The sequence below is a fragment of the Mytilus edulis genome, chromosome 3 (genome assembly GCF_963676685.1).
Source record: "Mytilus edulis chromosome 3, xbMytEdul2.2, whole genome shotgun sequence".
Classification (NCBI taxonomy): domain Eukaryota; kingdom Metazoa; phylum Mollusca; class Bivalvia; order Mytilida; family Mytilidae; genus Mytilus; species Mytilus edulis.
In genome coordinates this window covers 63,947,875-63,966,157 of record NC_092346.1, presented here as the reverse complement: position 1 = coordinate 63,966,157, position 18,283 = coordinate 63,947,875, and the positions used below count along the sequence as shown (strand labels likewise).

General features: G+C 32.0%; 1 protein-coding gene across 7 annotated transcripts in view; it reads right to left on the bottom strand.

Moving 5' to 3' along the window:
- Positions 1 to 184: 184 nt before the first annotated feature.
- LOC139514433 (uncharacterized) overlaps positions 185 to 18,283 on the bottom strand; it is a 28,043-nt gene continuing 9,944 nt past the window's right edge. For 3 of the 7 annotated variants that reach the window (XM_071303708.1, XM_071303710.1, XM_071303709.1), the window contains 7 exons: positions 17,893 to 18,040; positions 17,188 to 17,519; positions 16,688 to 16,808; positions 14,708 to 14,983; positions 14,072 to 14,152; positions 10,131 to 10,300; positions 185 to 3,128 (listed from right to left, as the gene is read on the bottom strand). In XM_071303708.1, the coding sequence (XP_071159809.1) occupies positions 10,137 to 10,300; positions 14,072 to 14,152; positions 14,708 to 14,983; positions 16,688 to 16,808; positions 17,188 to 17,519; positions 17,893 to 18,040 (1,122 nt within the window). In that variant the 3' untranslated portion in view covers positions 185 to 3,128; positions 10,131 to 10,136. The remainder of the gene's footprint in view (positions 3,129 to 10,130; positions 10,301 to 14,071; positions 14,153 to 14,707; positions 14,984 to 16,687; positions 16,809 to 17,187; positions 17,520 to 17,892; positions 18,041 to 18,283) is intronic. The other 4 variants (XR_011662614.1, XR_011662616.1, XR_011662615.1 and 1 more) reach the window with 2 other exon arrangements.

Below are 18,283 nucleotides of genomic sequence, written 5' to 3'. Positions count from 1 at the left end.
CTTTCCATGATCTTTTTGACATATATATGTAGTCTTTCCATCATTTTCAATGACACTTTGATATAGACACAGAATGCACAACCAAAAAGCTATGTATTTTGAGAAATTTCATTATTGGATAAAGCTAATAGTGATGAAATATATAGTAATACCATCTGAGACCATGTTAGAATATTTAAATAAGTTTTTGTTTTTTCTATTACATTGTATATTAAATTATAAATGAATTATCATACAAGTTTGGGGAGGAATGAACAATTAACGTTGTAATGATAAGGCCCTAAATATTTCAGAAAAATGCCATTAATAGTGTCAAAATAAAAGACATTGATTGAGAGTTCACAATGTATGGCTTATGAAATGGGGATGGTCAATTTTCTATATATCTGTTTCACACACAGGGAAAAAAACTAAATGTTGTCAAATCCTACTGGATATTAATTATTAAGAATTCTACATCATATACTAAATAATGTTGTTTCACATTATTTTACATGTTTCCATGAAATCAAAATGTTATTCAAGCTGCATTTTGTTGATGAAAATAATAAGAATAGCATAATCTACATTACAAATCGCTTAATTTCCTCCCGAAAGTCATATTCTACTACATTTTTGTATTTTCAATAAAAACAAGGCTTGCACTAATTTCTAAAATACTTAAAATTGAAAAATATCAAGAACAATTCATTGTAAAAATAAAGGCTTCTTTCAAATACTTGAAATAGAATAAACACATCATCAGTTTTCTAAGATGAAGAAATTTGTCTTAAATTTTAAAAAAATAACAAAAACTTATCATAAGCTGTTAAATGTTAATGTATTTCACACTCAGAATATAAACCGGTATCAACAGTAACAAAAACATGTATATATAGAGTCCAAGATAAAATTGCCAACAATAAATAGTAACAAGCTTATCACATATACTTTTACAATAGTTTGAAATATTAACAATGTTCACTTCTCTAGATTATGTACATTTACCAGTAATTATACATATTAGTATACGGCTTAGTGTACATATATTCAAACCTAAATATATTCCTATATAATTTGCATTACAATTTTCCTCACTAACCTAAATGAAAAGAATTTTCAGCTTATTAAAATCCCACGAAAACAAGCATCCCTGATTTTTGTCTTTTTCAAGTCTTTACATAGGTACTGTGGTGTATTGATTAACTGAAGGCTTATTGATGTGCTTCAGCAAACATCACATGCAAAATCAGCACAACTACATGTTAATGAAATATAAATATACCCTACTTTTTTCTGACATCATGTTTAGTCTAATTTTTAATTGGCATGTCATAAGGTACAAATCCAAACGTACACTTCACATTGGCAACCTTATTCTTAGGAAGAGATAAGTTGAATAGAGATCCCTGATATTTTGGGTGAAATTTCAAAGAGTAAATATTTATACATTCAAAATTGAATTATAAATGTATAGGCCTCTACTTTTCTTCTTATGATAAATATGGTTATTAATTCTATTGTTTTATACAAATAAGCAAATATAAGGAGATTTTTTTCTTTGATGAATAAAACAAAAGCCTTATTAATAGATCAGAAATTCTGCGTCTCATGTGAATGTACGCAATTTTTTTTAAACAAACAAATAAGCAGCATATTTATAATGACTTCAAACAACATGAAGACATAACTATCAAGCATTTACAAAACTATTTAAATAAGAAAATGCAACAGTTGAAGGAACTGATTTTATGATATTCTGCTTTGAACTTTAACGTATCTATGCAAATGCAAGTACATACAATTACTGATTATCTATCAAAAAGACCTAGATTAACACTGCATTACTTTAATTTGTGCTGGCAATAACTTCCAACAGAAACAAATACATCAGTACATGATTGTAAGTTTGATTTAAAGTGTTGGGAGAAATAATACCAGATTTAAAATTTAACCATCAGTATTTGAAGCAAAAAATGTATGTCAGTATGGCTTACTTTTATTAGGAGGTAGTTATGTTTTATGAATCCCACATCTGTTTTATAGGTTTGTGTTAGATAAATGGCCTATTGGTATCCCAGAACTAAATTTAGAAGTAACAGTTATCAAACTCCATGAGTTGTGAGAAGTAAAAATGACCCATCTGTTTACATAAATAATGTATAAACAGCCAAATTATAGATAATAAACATAACCAATGGCAATTAACATCCAATTTAGGCCAGAGTGACCCACTTTTGGTGGGCTACTTTTATTCTCCATTGTATGCATCCTCACATTAACAAATTATTGTACACCACTTCTGAAACTAAACTTGTTCATAAAAAGTATGTCAGGTAACCATTTGTTTGTTTGGAGTTTATTTTACCCCCTTATACCATGTTATAAAACTGTGGGTAATTCCATTCAAAATTGAGGTTAGTTATAAAAGTGAAGTCAATAAGGTGTCAAATGCTGTTATGCTGCCCTAGATGCACAACAATACTTAATTACATTATGGAAGGTTAATGTATCTTATAACTGAATTTTAGTTTTAAATTTTAAACGTAACAGAGATAAAGTTAATGTGACATTCATAGTGTATATACTTATGGATGCAGACCCAAACTAAGAGTTTTCACTAGCCCACTTCAAATTCAATGAGAAAAACTAAATTTATCATCAATTTAAAATGTTTTTTAAACACAAATCATCCTTATCTGATAAAAAAAAATCTCTGAAAAACAACAGACTGAATAGCAAGTATTTTTTAAATAGTGTCTCCTTTTTCCAAAATAATATTTTTGACAACCAGTGTTTGTACACTTACCTTACAAGCCCAGCAGAAAGAATTAAAATTTGAAAACTTTTACCTTACAAGTCAAGCAGAAAGAAATAAAGTTTTTAAAACTTTTACCTTACAAGTCAAGCAGAAAGAAATAAAGTTTTTAAAACTTTTACCTTACAAGTCAAGCAGAAAGAAATAAAGTTTTTAAAACTTTAAAAAAAATATTCAACAGTAAAAATATAGTAAAATCAGTCTTAACAAATAAATACATCAGTAAATCTGTCATCAATCACAACTTCCTGGAGGATGATGGGTAATAATATCTTGTGGTTACTGTGGAAACCCGTAACTTCTGATATGTGTTTGATTCCAGTGAAAAGATCTGAAATGAATAATTCATTTGTAAAATTTAAAACATCATAATGCATAAGATCTGTCAGAAAAATTTCAAACATCATGAGATGTTCATTGCTAGGCACAGATTCAAACAACAATAATTCAAGACTTATCTGCTGTTAAGCTATGTTATGGCATATAAGAACATTGAAAATTTAATGGTTAATTTTTATATTCATAAAATAACTGATTGAATAGCAGACTTTTAATATCATTTGCACATCTTTATCATGCAAATAACTAAAGTAGTTCTTCACCTTGTTTGTTCAATACCAGTAATATGCATTATTTCATCACCTGAGCGAAGTTTTTTTTTTATTTTTCCGTTTTTTTGAGAGCTGGTATTAAACTGACAGCTCTGGATACCTTCATGAGTACCGTAATCTTTAGAAAGGGTAGTCTTTCAAAAGTATGTGACATCTATTATTTCCTTATCAAAGTCAGTGGTCATCCAGTGAGTTTGTTAAGTGTTTACTTTATAAAGACATATGATTTAAATTGACTAAAGGGGAAGTTTTTGGGCACACTTAATTGGTTTAACCCCACCCCATTTTGTGCATTCACAAAATATGGCTATCAGGACCATCAGTTGTTTGTACTTGTCTTTATAATAATAATAATAATAATTTTTTTATTTAAAGAGAGTAAACTCAGATAGTTACAATAAACTAATCTTCCCTTAGGCCCTCACATACAAATTACAATACAATAAAAAAACAGATATTTACATATAGTTAATTTACAGTCATGTAATTCAATGTATTATTGTTTTTAACATAAGATATAATGTTGTTTTAGATGTACATGTAGTGAAAAAAATCAAATGAAAATTAAAGAACCTTAGTGAACACGCTCACATACCCCACATCCCCACATTGTCATTGGAGAAATTAAATAAGTGTAAGAAAAAATCAAAGCGCTGTAAGCACTGTAGGCAGTTAACCAAAAACCAAGGCAAACATAACAAGAGGCTGTCACAACGACAGCAAACCGGATTTATTAACATTTATTTGTCTCCTGGCAATATCACAAGAACCATAACTGATGAACGGTGAAAGTGAAAATCGTCAATATCAAATTTGACCTGCATTTTATCATCAGTATCAACATATTAAAATTTGAAAGAGCTTAGGTTGAATGATTCATGAGTAAATGCAACAACATGAATGGAAACGCCATTTTTTTATCTTTCAAGAACCATAACTCATGGACGGTAAAAGTCAAAATCGACAATCGACATTATTGAAATGACCTCCATTTTGTCATCAGTAACAACATATTAAAATTTGAAAAGCTTTGGTTGAACAGTTCATTAGTAAATGCAACAACATGACTGGAAACACCATTTTTCAATCTTTCAAGAACCATAACTCCTGAACGGTAAAAGTCAAAATCGTCATTCTTGATCTTGACCTCCATTTTTTCATCAGTAACAACATATTAAAATTTGGGAAGCTTTGATTAAACAGTTCATGCGTAAATGCACGGACACGACTGGAAACGCCATTTTTCAATCTTTCAAGAACCATAACTCCTTAACAGTAAAAGTCAAAATCGTTATTCTTGAATGAACTTGACCTTCATTTTGTTGTCAGTAACAACATATTAGCTTTGGATGCACGGTTCATGAGAAAATGCATCTCAATCTTTTACAAGTTCTCAAAACACACACAAGAGGGTGTGGGGTGACCCTAGGGACTACCCCTATTTTTCATTTGATTTTTTATATTGTCCCATACATGAATATATAGGGTTTATGGTGGGCATCTCGACCGTTATCAAGTTTTCAAACAGGAGGGGGTGGGGGACCCCAGTGACTTCCCCTATATTTCATTTGATTTGTTATATTGTCCAATACATGAATATGTATTGTTGAGGGGTGGGGATCTCATCTGTTTCTAAGTTATCAAACAGGAGTGGGTAGGGTGACCCTAAGGACTCTCCCTATATTTCATTTGATTAGTTCTCATACATGAATATATATGGTTTAATTTAAAGGTGGGGATCTCAACTGTTTCCAATTTCTCAATCAGGTGACTGCAGGGACTCCCCCTATATTTCATTTAATTTAGAGTTGGGGATCCCAACTGTTTCAAAATTCTTGAACATGAGGAGTAGGGTGACCACAGGGACTTCCCCTATATTTCATACATTTGATTTGTTATATAGTCTTATACTCTTATACATGAGTATATATCATTTATATGGTTACGGGGTAATGATCTCGAATTTTTCCAAGTTCTCAAACAGGAGGGTGTACAGTGACCATAGGGACCCCCTTATAATTCATTTGATTTGTAATATTGTCCCATACATAAATATATATTGTTTAAGATTGTGGATCTCGACCGTTATAAATTCTCAAACAGAAAGGGGTAGTCGGAGTGGCCCAACGAACTCCACCTATATTTCATATGATTTGTTATATTGTCCCATACATGAATATATATGTTTTAGGGGTGGGGATCTTGACCATTACCAAGTTTTTGTCATTTTGGTCTCTTGTGGATAGTTGTCTCATTGGCAATCATACCACATCTTTTTTTTCATATATAAGAAACTTCCAGCTATTTTAACTGACCTATCAAAATTGAGAAGAAGAAAATATCCCTTGAAATTGCAGTAATATGTTTAACTTGAAAAGCATTTAACATTCATTACCAACATTTATCACTGATAGAAAAAAAATTATACTGTTACCAGGAACATATATATATTGTTAGAATTGTATTGGATTTTGACATTAAAATTGGTGTACAAAATATTTTCTGCTTTTTCTTTCTTTTACATATATCTTTTGGTTTTAAATTCTAGTGTTTATATTTATTTACCAGGCAAAGATGTATTTTGTCACCTGTCTGGATTTTTTTAGTTGATAGCCAAAACCCGGGATTACCCTTATCCGCTTCCGGAATCGGATCCGATATTGTAATCTCGCGGCAGCCATTTTGTTTTCAATGTTGTTTTTGACAGATAGTGAGATACGATTTTACTCGGATTTACACATTATTTACCGGCGATTTTCTGTATAAAGCTAGCGGTTGAACAAATTGAACATCGCTGTCATGAATGGTAATGATGAAAATAAGTTTGAGATCGTTTATTAGGAAACTTCGGTAAAAATGTTTGCAAAGTTATTTTTTTTAATTTTCTTTCAAGGTCCGTCGGGCGTAGCTAGTAACCACGTAGAAAGTCCGACTGCAAAAGTGGAAGGTCGCAGACCTCGTACCACCGCTAATTTGAACCACTGCGTCCAAATTGAAAAGATACGAAAATTTCGTCTTCTAATTCAAAATTGCCGCCAACAGCGTGATCAGTTGAACTTATATTAATAGACTACTGACGTATATATACGTAGTTTACTACGTATTGACGACAAACAATATTCCTACGACTTTTGTAATTTGGGAAATCTTAACTACTTGTCTTAATAGATTTTCGGCGATTAAATATTTCATACATTTGTTCTTTGACATCTTAGCCAAAAGCTCAGGGGATAATAAACTACATAAGGATTCATAATGTGCTCTACTTCCTATGTGCAACTTCAAAACTTTTGGGAAAATCGACGATCATTTAAGGTTTTTCTGGTCATATTTTTTGTAATCCAGAATGAAAAGTATGAAAAAACTGTCCAATAAGTTATAAATAATATAGTATCCAGCTAGATGATAACAATGGCACGTATTTCAGCATTTATTGGGTAGCACACAAATCCAGGGCGCTCGCATAAGGCAGCTTAACTGCCTAAAAATTGTATAAGAAAAAATATTGAATAATAATTTCCTGTCAATATGCACATCAACATAGTATGTCCTTATTATCTACAAAATTTCATGAAATTCTGTTGTGTGATTTCAGAGGAGTTGAGATGACAAACTGTTGCAGAAGTACATTGAAGCAAATAAGTTCAAAGGGGCGTAACTCCTAGAAAAAAAAATTGAATCGTAATTTCCTGTCGATATGCACATCTACATAGTATGTCCTTATTATCTACAAATGTTCATGAAATTCTGTTGTGTGGTTTCAGAGGAGTTGAGATGACAAACTGTTGAAGTAGTACCTTAAAGCAAATAAGTTCAAAGAGATGTAACTCCTAGAAAAAAAATTGAATTGTAATTTCCTGTCGATATGCACATCTACATAGTATGTCCTCATTATCTTAAAAGGTTTCATGAAATTCTGTTGTGTAGTTTCAGAGGAGTTGCGATGACAAACTGTTGCAGTAGTACAATAAAGTAATTAAGTTCAAAGGGGGGTAACTCCTAGAAAAAAAATTGAATCGTAATTTCCTGTCGATATGCACATCTACATAGTATGTCCTTATTATCTAAAAAGGTTTCGTGAAATTCTGTTGTGTAGTTTCAGAGGAGTTGCTATGACAAACTGTTGCAGTAGTACATTAAGCAAATAAGTTTAAAGGGGCGTAACTCTTATAAAAAAAATTGAATTGCAATTTCCTGTCGATAAGCACAACTACATAGTATGTCCTTTTCATCTGAAAAGGTTTCGTGAAATTCTGTTGTGTGGTTTGAGAGGAGTTGCGATGACAAAAAACAGGACTGACGGACGGACTGACAGACGGACGGACGGACTGACGGACGGACGGATGGGTCAAAAACATTATACCCTCCGCAACATCGTTGCGTGGGGTATAATAAAAAATATACAAAAACATTGTAGAAAACATTTCTTATCAGGGTTGTGTTAGGTACTTCTTGATGCTTTGCTTAAAAGTAAAAGTGTTTTGAGCTTCACGCATTTTGTGTGGTAGTTGATTCCATAACACTGATCCAGAATAAACAAAGGATTGATAAGTTTGCACCTGTCCTAAGTCAGGAATCTGATGTACAGTAGTTGTCGTTTGTTTATGTAATATATACGTGTTTCTCGTTTCTCGTTTTGTTTATATAGATTAGACCGTTGGTTTTCCCGTTTGAATGGTTTTACACTAGTAATTTTGGGGCCCTTTATAGCTTGTTGTTCGGTGTGAGCTAAGGCTCCGTGTTGAAGGCCGTACTTTAACCTATAATGGTTTACTTTTTAAATTGTTATTTGTATGGAGAGTTGTCTCATTGGCACTCACACCACATCTTCCTATATCTATTTCTTAAATAGCTCAGCTTTTGGCTTTGGAACTATCAGATTACCTTGAGTGACACCTCTTAAGGAGTAAGGATTATTATCTGATTTCAGTTTAAACTTTTGAAGTAGGTACATTGGTGCTTCCATACGCATACAGTTTCTGTTATCCTTGTATTATCAACATATTTATATAGAAGTAAATATTTGTGGTACAATGTATTTTATTTTATTGTCAACTGTCATCCACCCAAGTTTTTTTAATAAGGGGGCTGAGTGGGATAAAGGATCTGCATCTAGAATTAATCTCGCTGCCCTTTTTTGGAGTTTTAAAATTCTTATCCCTTCATTTTTACATTCACCCCAAATAATACAGCAGTAGTCAATTAAGGGCAAAATATACCAATTGTAATATGTTTTCCTTGCATTTATATCTAAAAATTTCTTTATTTTAGAAAGAAGGTATATTCTGGATGATATATTTGCACAAACTTGATCAATTTGATTTCTCCAATTATAGTGTGCTGTCAATTTTAACACCTAATAATTTTTCACATGAAGAATTTTGTAATATGAATTTATAATCAAGTTTGGTTGATAAGTTTGAATTGATAGTTTCTGTTTTGTTCCAGTAACCAAACATTTTGTTTTATTTGCGTTAATAAACATGTTATTCATTTTACACCACTCTTCAACCCCGTATAAATCTTCTTGAACATCATCATGTATATTTTCTATGTTTTTCCCAGATTTATGAAGAGTGGTGTCATCAGCATATAGGTCTGTTTCACAATTTTCAATGCATAAGGGATGTTGTTTATAAATAGTACAAACAATAGTGGACCAAGTATAGAACCTTGGGGGACACCAAATTTTACATGTTGTTGTTCAGAATAAACATTACAAATGTTTACCTGCTGTTTTCTGTTATTGAGGTATGACTTCACTAAATCCATAAATTTCAAGCTTTAAACAAAGAATGTCATGATCCAGCAAATCAAAAGCTTTTCTAAAATCTAATAAAATTGCTAGATTTAAATTACCATCATTCATTTCTTGCAGCCATTTGTCAATGATATTGATAAGTGCAGTTTATTGCTGTATATTTCCTTTGAGAAGACAGAGGTTGGTGGTTGGTGTGCTCTTTTGTACTAGTGTTTTTCTTGGTAGTTTCTGTTATCCTTGTATTCTTAATTAAGAAACAATGTGATTTAGTATTGTTTACATTTGTCTTGGGTTGAAGGTGAAGTCATTGCATTCACATTGATCAGTATTGGTCATGTTTGATATTATCTTGGAGTATCTTAATTACCTTATAGTGCCTGAGAAACAGACCATAACATTGACCAATGAACCATTAAAATTAGGTCAATATCAGGTAAACTATGCCGGAACAGACATGTACACCTTACAATCAATCCATACACCAAATATACAGGTCAATTTGCTTATAGTACACCAAAAACAGACCAAACTATAAAATATTGATTACTGACCAATGAAACTTGAAAATGAGGTCAATTTCAGGTAAACCATATCAGGAAGACAAATACACCTTACAATCAATCCATACACCAAATATACAGGTCAATTTGTTTATACATGTAGTATCTCAGAAACAGACTAAACCAAAATAGTTGATCTATTCAATGCTTGGGATTAATTGTTGATGGCTTTGCACCTCCTCAGTGCAAAACTGTTATATCATAGCTAGCCTATTGCTTATAGCATTTGATAAGCTGACAAAACAATGAAAACTTGATACATTGATCAATGAATGTTATAATTTATGATGAGGTATCACAGTCACTGTTACAAAAAATTAAGCTATTCAAAAGTAAATACATGTATGTAGCATATTTAAATGAGATGTAGTCAAGTGCGATCAGTTAACAAGTAAACTTACCTTTATTTAAACATTGATAAACATCTCCCTGTATAACTGTGGCATACTAAGGAAAGGATAAACCCGTAACATCTCTCGGATACCTTCCAAATGTTGGAAAGCATAAAAATTTAATTCACTGAGTCTCACTAATACCAAACCATATCTAGAGGGCTGTTCGGGATAGGTAACTGAAAATATAAATGAAATGATGACAAAATATCTAGAGGGCTGATCAGGATAGGTAACTGAAAAGAAGATCAATAAATATTCCAAAATCCTATGCATTTAAACAAAAAACTCAAAACTCTTTTAAATGTTCTTTCAATCAACCATAATAATCAAAGAGCAGATTGCTCTGAGGGATACGATGGCCATTGTTTTCATTGACACATGTATACATGTAGCTGGATAATATTATTTTCAAAACTAATTCAACTGCACATATAAAATGTAATTTACGTAATCTGAATAGTTGCATAATACAAATAGGCTTAGTCAATCCCAGATACAAGTGTATGAACAATGTACTTAGGTCTTTTGTGTTTTATTTTCGTACTTTCAATTCCAAGTTTACTTTCCACAGCAGTCATCGAGACTCAGAGTGAGAGAAGGTATTTCACTTCGTATCTTATCACCTATTTTCCTACGTTAATTCTAGGAGGAACCCCATTCCTAACTCTTTAAATATTTCCTTTTCTTTGAGTGTGGTCATGACTCCTTTCCGTACACATTCCTCGGGTTAAATTGCGATCGTTTTCAATATAATACAACGTTTATTGACGGAACGGGTTAATTGTTTTGACTATTTTGATCTCTCAGAATTGACAAAAGTTAATTCCGGAAGGGAGACAACTCGAAACGATAATATGGAAGACTCCATTTTGCCTGAAGGGGTGTTGTAGTCATACTTCTACGATGTGGACTACATTTGCTTGAATTTAAATGATGCATATGATTTAAAATTATGCAACAACAATAACCCTCAATAACAGACATTCATAGAAAGGATCCCATGAGTTTTAAATTAATCAATTGAGTGGGGAATCCAGAGCAACCCTTCAATCTAATACCCCTTGAAGTCAGGAAAACTATACGCATGCGCATAATTACCTAAACAAACCCTGGATCAAGAACGTATATTAAATGTTAATTAAACGACCTAGATGGTTCTCTATTTCTTTATGGAAGTACAATATCAAATATCAGTTTCATAACGGTGACATATAATAAAAACTCCTCTTCAGATTTTTTCAGAATTCAGAGAACGTGCATTTTTATCAAAATTTGGGAATTCCCTCTGACGTGTTTCTAAATTTATAAAAACACTAAATATAAAAACTGCTTAGTTCTGATTTTCAGTATTGTTAAAAACAGGCTTATAAGTCAAGGGAAATAAAACATGAAGATTATGAAAAGAACATTATAAGAAAGTTGTTTAAGTTCAATTCCTTTTTTTCTTTTTACCTTTTAAAGCAAGACAATCATAAGAATCTGAGAAAATTCTTTGTGTTAAGAATAAAACGATTGACGTGAGGGCATTGACCTGAGCCACTGGTATAAGTCTACAGAATGCTTGAAAGCAATCGTATCCCAAAAACAAGTGAAACTGCGAGCTACTGCTCACTGGCCCCAAGGGGATAATTTTAATAGTGTATAAATATTCAAGTGTTCGGTAAACAGGAAGTTGTTGAGTGATGAATCTGAAACGCATCACACAGTAAAGCTGACTTGTATAAATTCTGAAAACAAATTTCAGAAATTCTTGTAAAAGAGGGACGAAAGATACCAAAGGGACAGTCAAACTCATAAATCTAAAACAAACTGACAACGCCATGGCTAAAAATGAAAAAGACAAACAGAAAAACAATAGTACACATGATGACACAACATAGAAAACTAAAGAATAAACAACACGAACCCCACCAAAAACTAGGGTGATCTCCGGTGCTCAGGAAGGGTAAGCAGATTCTGCTCCACATGTGGCACCCGTCGTGTTGCTTATGTGATTACAAATCCGGTAAATAGTCTAATTCGGTAGGTCACATTCATGAAAGGGAAGGGGATTGTAGTTACGACGTAAGGAACATATCCAATATCATTTGTGAAACGGTTATTCCATAACGGTCAACCAAATCGTGATGGCGTCCGTAAAATTTACGAAGGGATGATTTCAACTTCACCATTTGGAACTCTTGGTTTAATAGCTTCCTTGTGAGCAGTAACCCTCTATCAAGAAAATCATGATAGGAAATGCAAGCACAGGAATATTGTATCAATTGGGAGATATATACCCGTATGCAATGCTGCTGGAATGTTGCTACTTAGAAATGGAAAGTTCACAATTGGAAAGCTGAAATCATCTCTTTTGTCGTAAAGTTTTGTTTTCAACCGACCCTCATTGTCAATTTCTAGATGTAAGTCAAGATATGAAGCTGACTTAACTGTATCTGTAGTATCCTTTATCTCCAATTCGATGGGATAGATGCGTTCCACATAGTCACCAAATTTTGAATTGTTTAGTGAAAGAACGTCATCTATATAGCTGAAAGTAGAGTTAAAGGATATTGCTAACTTCTTATCTTTCTTCCTAAGAAGTTCCTGCATGAAGTCAGCCTCATAATAATAAAGAAACATGTCGGCAAGTAGAGGGGCACAGTTTGTTCCCATTGGGATGCCGACAGTCTGTTGAAAAACATGTCCTCCGAACGTTACAAATAAGTTGTCAATCAAGAAATCAAGCATCTTGATAATATCGGTTTCAGAGAATTTTTTGTTTGTATCAGAGTGATTCTTTACAAAGTATGATTTATCCCTCCCTAAGACAAGATACTTGTATCTACGTTGGCCATTCTTTTTTATGAAGCAAAGTAATATCAACTCTTCCTGAGAGTAAAGTAGTTCCTGAGAAAAATGTGACGAAAATTTTCAACTTGGTTATCATGTGTAAAATCATACAAGTGTTCGGTAAACAGGAAGTTGTTGAGTGATGAATCTGTAAACGCATCACACAGTATAGCAGACGTATATAAACCCTGAAACCAAATTTCAGAAATCCTTGTATTGTAGTTCCTGAGAAAAATGTGACGAAAATTTTCAACTTGGTTATCATGTGTAAATCATAGAAGTATTGGGTAAACAGGAAGATTTTGAGTGATGAATCTGAAAAGGCATCACACTATATAGCAGACTTATATAAACCCTGAAACCATATTTCAGAAATCCTTATATTGTAGTTCCTGAGAAAAATGCGACAAAATAAATTCATGGGACGGAAGGACGGACGGCACAACTGATGGATGGACAGACAGAGGTGAAACAGTAAACCCCCCCCTTTTTTTAAAGCGGGGGTATAATTAATTGTATCATATGTACCTTTTGCTTTTTAACTTTAAATCAAAGAAAGAATATATCAACACTATGTCATAAGTTTATCCCAACTTTTTATAAGACATTTATGAACATTTCACTGCCAAGCCGGTATAATTTAAATTCAAAGTAATGTCAGACAGGAATGACTGCAATGTAGGTAAAAACAAGAATGTGTCCCAAGAACACGGATTCCCGATTCGCACTATCATTTTCTATTGTCAGAGGACCGTGAAAACGGGATAAAAATGTCTAATTTGGCATCAAAATTAGAAAGATCATATCATAGGGAACATGTTTACTAAGTTTCAGGTTGATTGGACTTCAACTTCATCAAAAGCTACCTCAACCAAAAACTTTAACCTGAACCGGGACGAACGGAATAACGAACGAACGAACGGACAGATGGAGGAACGGATGTACAGACCAGAAAACATAATGCCCATAAATGAGGCATAATAAATGGGGCATAAAAATCCTTTCAATCACTTCTTTATACAATAGCTCAGTATTATGTAACCTATGTTACAGACTAATAAACAGACAAACTCTGTGAGTGTATGTATATTAAATAAGTACATGTATATACTAACTTGATAGATAATATTCTAAAAAGTCTAACAGTTCTGCTTGAAGCTGTCGAACTTTCTCTTTGTCTATAAGACCAGGCACATCTGAAATAATTACATTTACAATTGAATAGTGACATAAATGCAACCTAATTTTTTTTATTACAGTGAATTTAGGTTCAAGACAATCTAAAAAGGGATGCAAATTATCATTTTTCAGTTATAATTTTAAGGGAATTGGGTAATGCTGATGTCGGCTTACCACTCAGCTGGTTTGTTTTATTATCATTTATTACACATAATCTAGATGAACTTTTTAGTAGAATGAGGGATTGGTAGGAATTCAATCTGGTAAAAATATAGATCATATGTTCACACTTTGTTCGAGTGCATGAGTAAACTTAGAATATGTATTTAGATAAGATTGGTTTGGATTATCTAAGGCCTTCTTGCCTTCTTTTATTTAAATTTGAAATATGAAAATTACAGGACCATTTATTGCTTTTTATATTTTTTGTGACAAACACACAACAAACAAGTACACAAAGTAAATGTCTCCATTCAGAAAGTGGTAGAGAAAAATAACTAATGCTTCCTTTCATGAACAATTATGATCATTAAATATTAGTGCAATTAAAAATGTTTTATTTCATAACTCACCTGGATTGAGCAAAACAAGAGTTGAAAGAATTGTAAATTCATCATCATCTAAACCAAGTAACTTCACATTATCACCGGTATTTTCAAAATGTTCCCCGAGAATACGATAAAATGGGAAATATTTCCAAATATGTTCCCTCTCTATCACTGACCATCCAAAATAGGAATATTGTTTTGTTTCCAATATGTAGTATCTACAGTGGTTCAATATACTTATTGGATAAAGGGCCTGCTGTAGCATCCGGACTTGATCTTCCAGTGCAAGTTTACGGAATGCTGAAAAGTATAATATCATATAATGCATTCTAACACACCTACAACATTTAGATGAAAAAAAATAGCAGTTCAAATTAGTGGAAATAGTGAAGTTAGGACCTTTGTAATTTATAAAAAAAAAATTGCTTAGGTAAAAGTGCAATAAATCATGGCTTCCAAAACGGTCATATATTCCGGACAATTTAAAAATGTCTGCACATTGTCCATCTGGGAAAAGCATGAAACCATGATCTACTTTTAGTTTTCTGGGCTTTCTTAAGGGACAGTCATTTTAAAATTATTCACCAAAAAATTTGGAAGTTTGCGATCTTTTTGACACAACCTGTTGCCTACAGCCAGACATTGCCGGTCATAAAAGTGACATGATGAATAAGTACTATCAAAACAAACCCTACTTTAATACTTCTCATTATAATCAAGGTTAATTAGTGGTCAAACAGCTGAAGTTTACCAAGTGACCTATTTTGAACCGGAAATCGATTGGTCTATTGAAAGTTATTTTCTTACATTTCAGCGGGTTACATTTTATTACTTTATTCAAAAAGATTAAAATTATCAGAAATACGTTTATAAATATGATTTGAAAATGATATGAAAATTTAAAAACAAGGTCAGAACCATGTTGTTTGAATCAGGGACTTGGTGTTGTTTGAACTAGTATGCATGTGCGCAGAGGGAAATTTAATTATGCATCCTGATTCTTCAAAAATGCTAAATTTTGATTGATCCCTATAAATAACGTTCATTGAAAGAAATAACAATGAGAGAGTGACTTAAACTTTATAAAAGCACCTGGATTTTACTTATTCATATCTGGTCCATGTATTACCTTTAATTTGTCAAGTCAACATCCAGTATTAGGAAAATATGCTTTTCAAAAATGAAAGTTAAGTTTGTTACAATATAATTTTGCACAAATAAATTATAAAGAGTCTAAGGCAGAAATTTGTACACTGATGTTGTACACTTCAAATGATGAATGGTCAATTTAACAGTTTACGTCAGAACATCGAATTTATATCAAAGTAAAGTTTGATATCGGTTTTTTTTATAATTTGTCCATCATTGGTTATGTGATGGCCCACTGATTACCACAATTGACTTTTGTCACTAAGTGTTAAGGGATGGATTAAAATTGGGATAAAACATAAAATGTCTGGCTGACTCAAAAAAAAATTGGAAGCCCTGCAATAAATTGAGAATATCATATGGCTTTCTAAATAGCAAACACACATTTATAGATGACTATACAGTATGGGCTTTGCTCATTGTTAAAGGTCATACAGTGACCTAAAATTGTTGATTTCTGTGTCATTTGGTCAACAATACATAGCATGAAATTATTGTGAAGAAGTTAACTTTGATTGTTTCCAAAAAGTACTCTTTCCCCTTTAAGCTAAATTTTTGGCCCTTATTTCATTACTATTTGGATTCAATCAATATTTTTATTAATCATGTTGGGTTACACCTTTTAGTTTAAAAGCTTTATAGCATATTAACATAAAGCAATTTAAAGAGAAAAGGTTTGAAATTAAAGTTGTTGAATAGAATTTATCAACTGCAAAACATTTATTATTTACATTTTTTTCTGATAATCATGAAAAGAGAAAAAATTTAGTCCTTACTTTCTCTGTATATATCTGAGGTTTTTTTTTATAAGAAAGTAGAATTTTTTGGCACAGAAAAAACAAATTATAAACTTACGTTGACATTTTTTGGCAAATTTGATAATAACAGAAGAATGGTAATAAAATGGTTTGACAATTTCTTCCCAAATCTCTGCCACATCTGTTATAGATAAAATATTCTTCTCACTATCCCGCTTCTGAAAAAAAAGATGAGATTTAGTGATGTCAATTCTTTTCATCAAAATGTTATTTTGTCAGCAAGATTAGTCTTTGGATCAAATTCAATTATAACATCAAATTATTCTTGGTTTCTTCTGATATATTGCTATTGAGACTTCACAAAAAAATGTTATTTTTGGAGATCATTGAAAATAGAGATGCTATATCTGTAAATTTCTCAATGTTCTAATAATCATTAGTGAAACATTTTCCAACATCCTATTTCTTCATGATATGATGTTTCACCAAGCCCTTCAGCGAGTATACTTGGAATATTCAAAACAAAAATCTTAAAAGGAATAACTGGTTAAGGAATAACTTCAATAAGTTCCCAATTGTATTAAACAATTGACTTACAGTTATCTGAATACTTTTTAAATCTTTATCACAATCTTCTATCCATTTTATTGTCTCTTCGTAATCTGCTCTACATGCAGGTTTAAACACAGACATCTGCTTGACTATCTTCTGTGGGGAAGAACCATCTTCTTCATTACTTTTATTATGTGGTCTTTTGATCTGAACTGATTCAGGAGTATCTATTTCAGTTTTCACTGTAGAATTACTACTCAAGTCTTCTAATGAAAACCCTACTCTGTCATCACCTTCTGTTCTTGTCCCTGATTGGTTTTTAACTTCTAATGAGATCGCATATTTGACTGCATTTGGCTGTCTTCCAATTCTACTTCCTTAAAACAATAAAGAAAAGTACTTTCAGTCACAGATATCCAGTTGAAATCATTCAATAGAAAAGAGCCCTCTGCTACAGAAGGTAAACATACTCAAAATGGCATACTTCAATTTTGAAAATCTGTTCTCATAGCCATAAGTTTATTGCAAAAATTATTTTCTGTATTTTAGTTTATATAATATTTTTTTCATATAAATTAAAGTATAATGATCACAAATATTATCAAACAAAGAAAATGTAGTTATATAAGAACAAAATTTTGTAGGTTCAAACATCTTTATACATGTTTGTTGAGGATGCATTCTCATATAACATGTTTGTGAGCACCCTTGCCTAACCTAACCTCATTAATCTAATATAATATTAATTACCTTCTATTGACATGCCAGCATCAACACATTTTTTATATCTACAACTTTTACACAGATTTCTGGTGGAGGTATTGATTTCACATGACCCTGTTTTAGAACATCTGTATTTACCAAGCTCTCTCTCCTTTGCCATTCTTCTAAAGAATCCCTAGAAAATATACATTAAGTGTGAATATTGTTACACATACAACTTCTATTATTTTCTATACAGCTGATGCATTTTATACTTTAACAACTTCATTCATTTCTACTTGAATTGTGTTCCAAGTCCATCCCACAAGAAATAAAAGGCCAACTAAAACTGATTAGTAGATTTTATTCTTAGTTGTAGAAAAAATTAGGGAAGGTGAGAGATTTTTTTTTATTTCCTCTCAAACCCTTTGTAATTGGT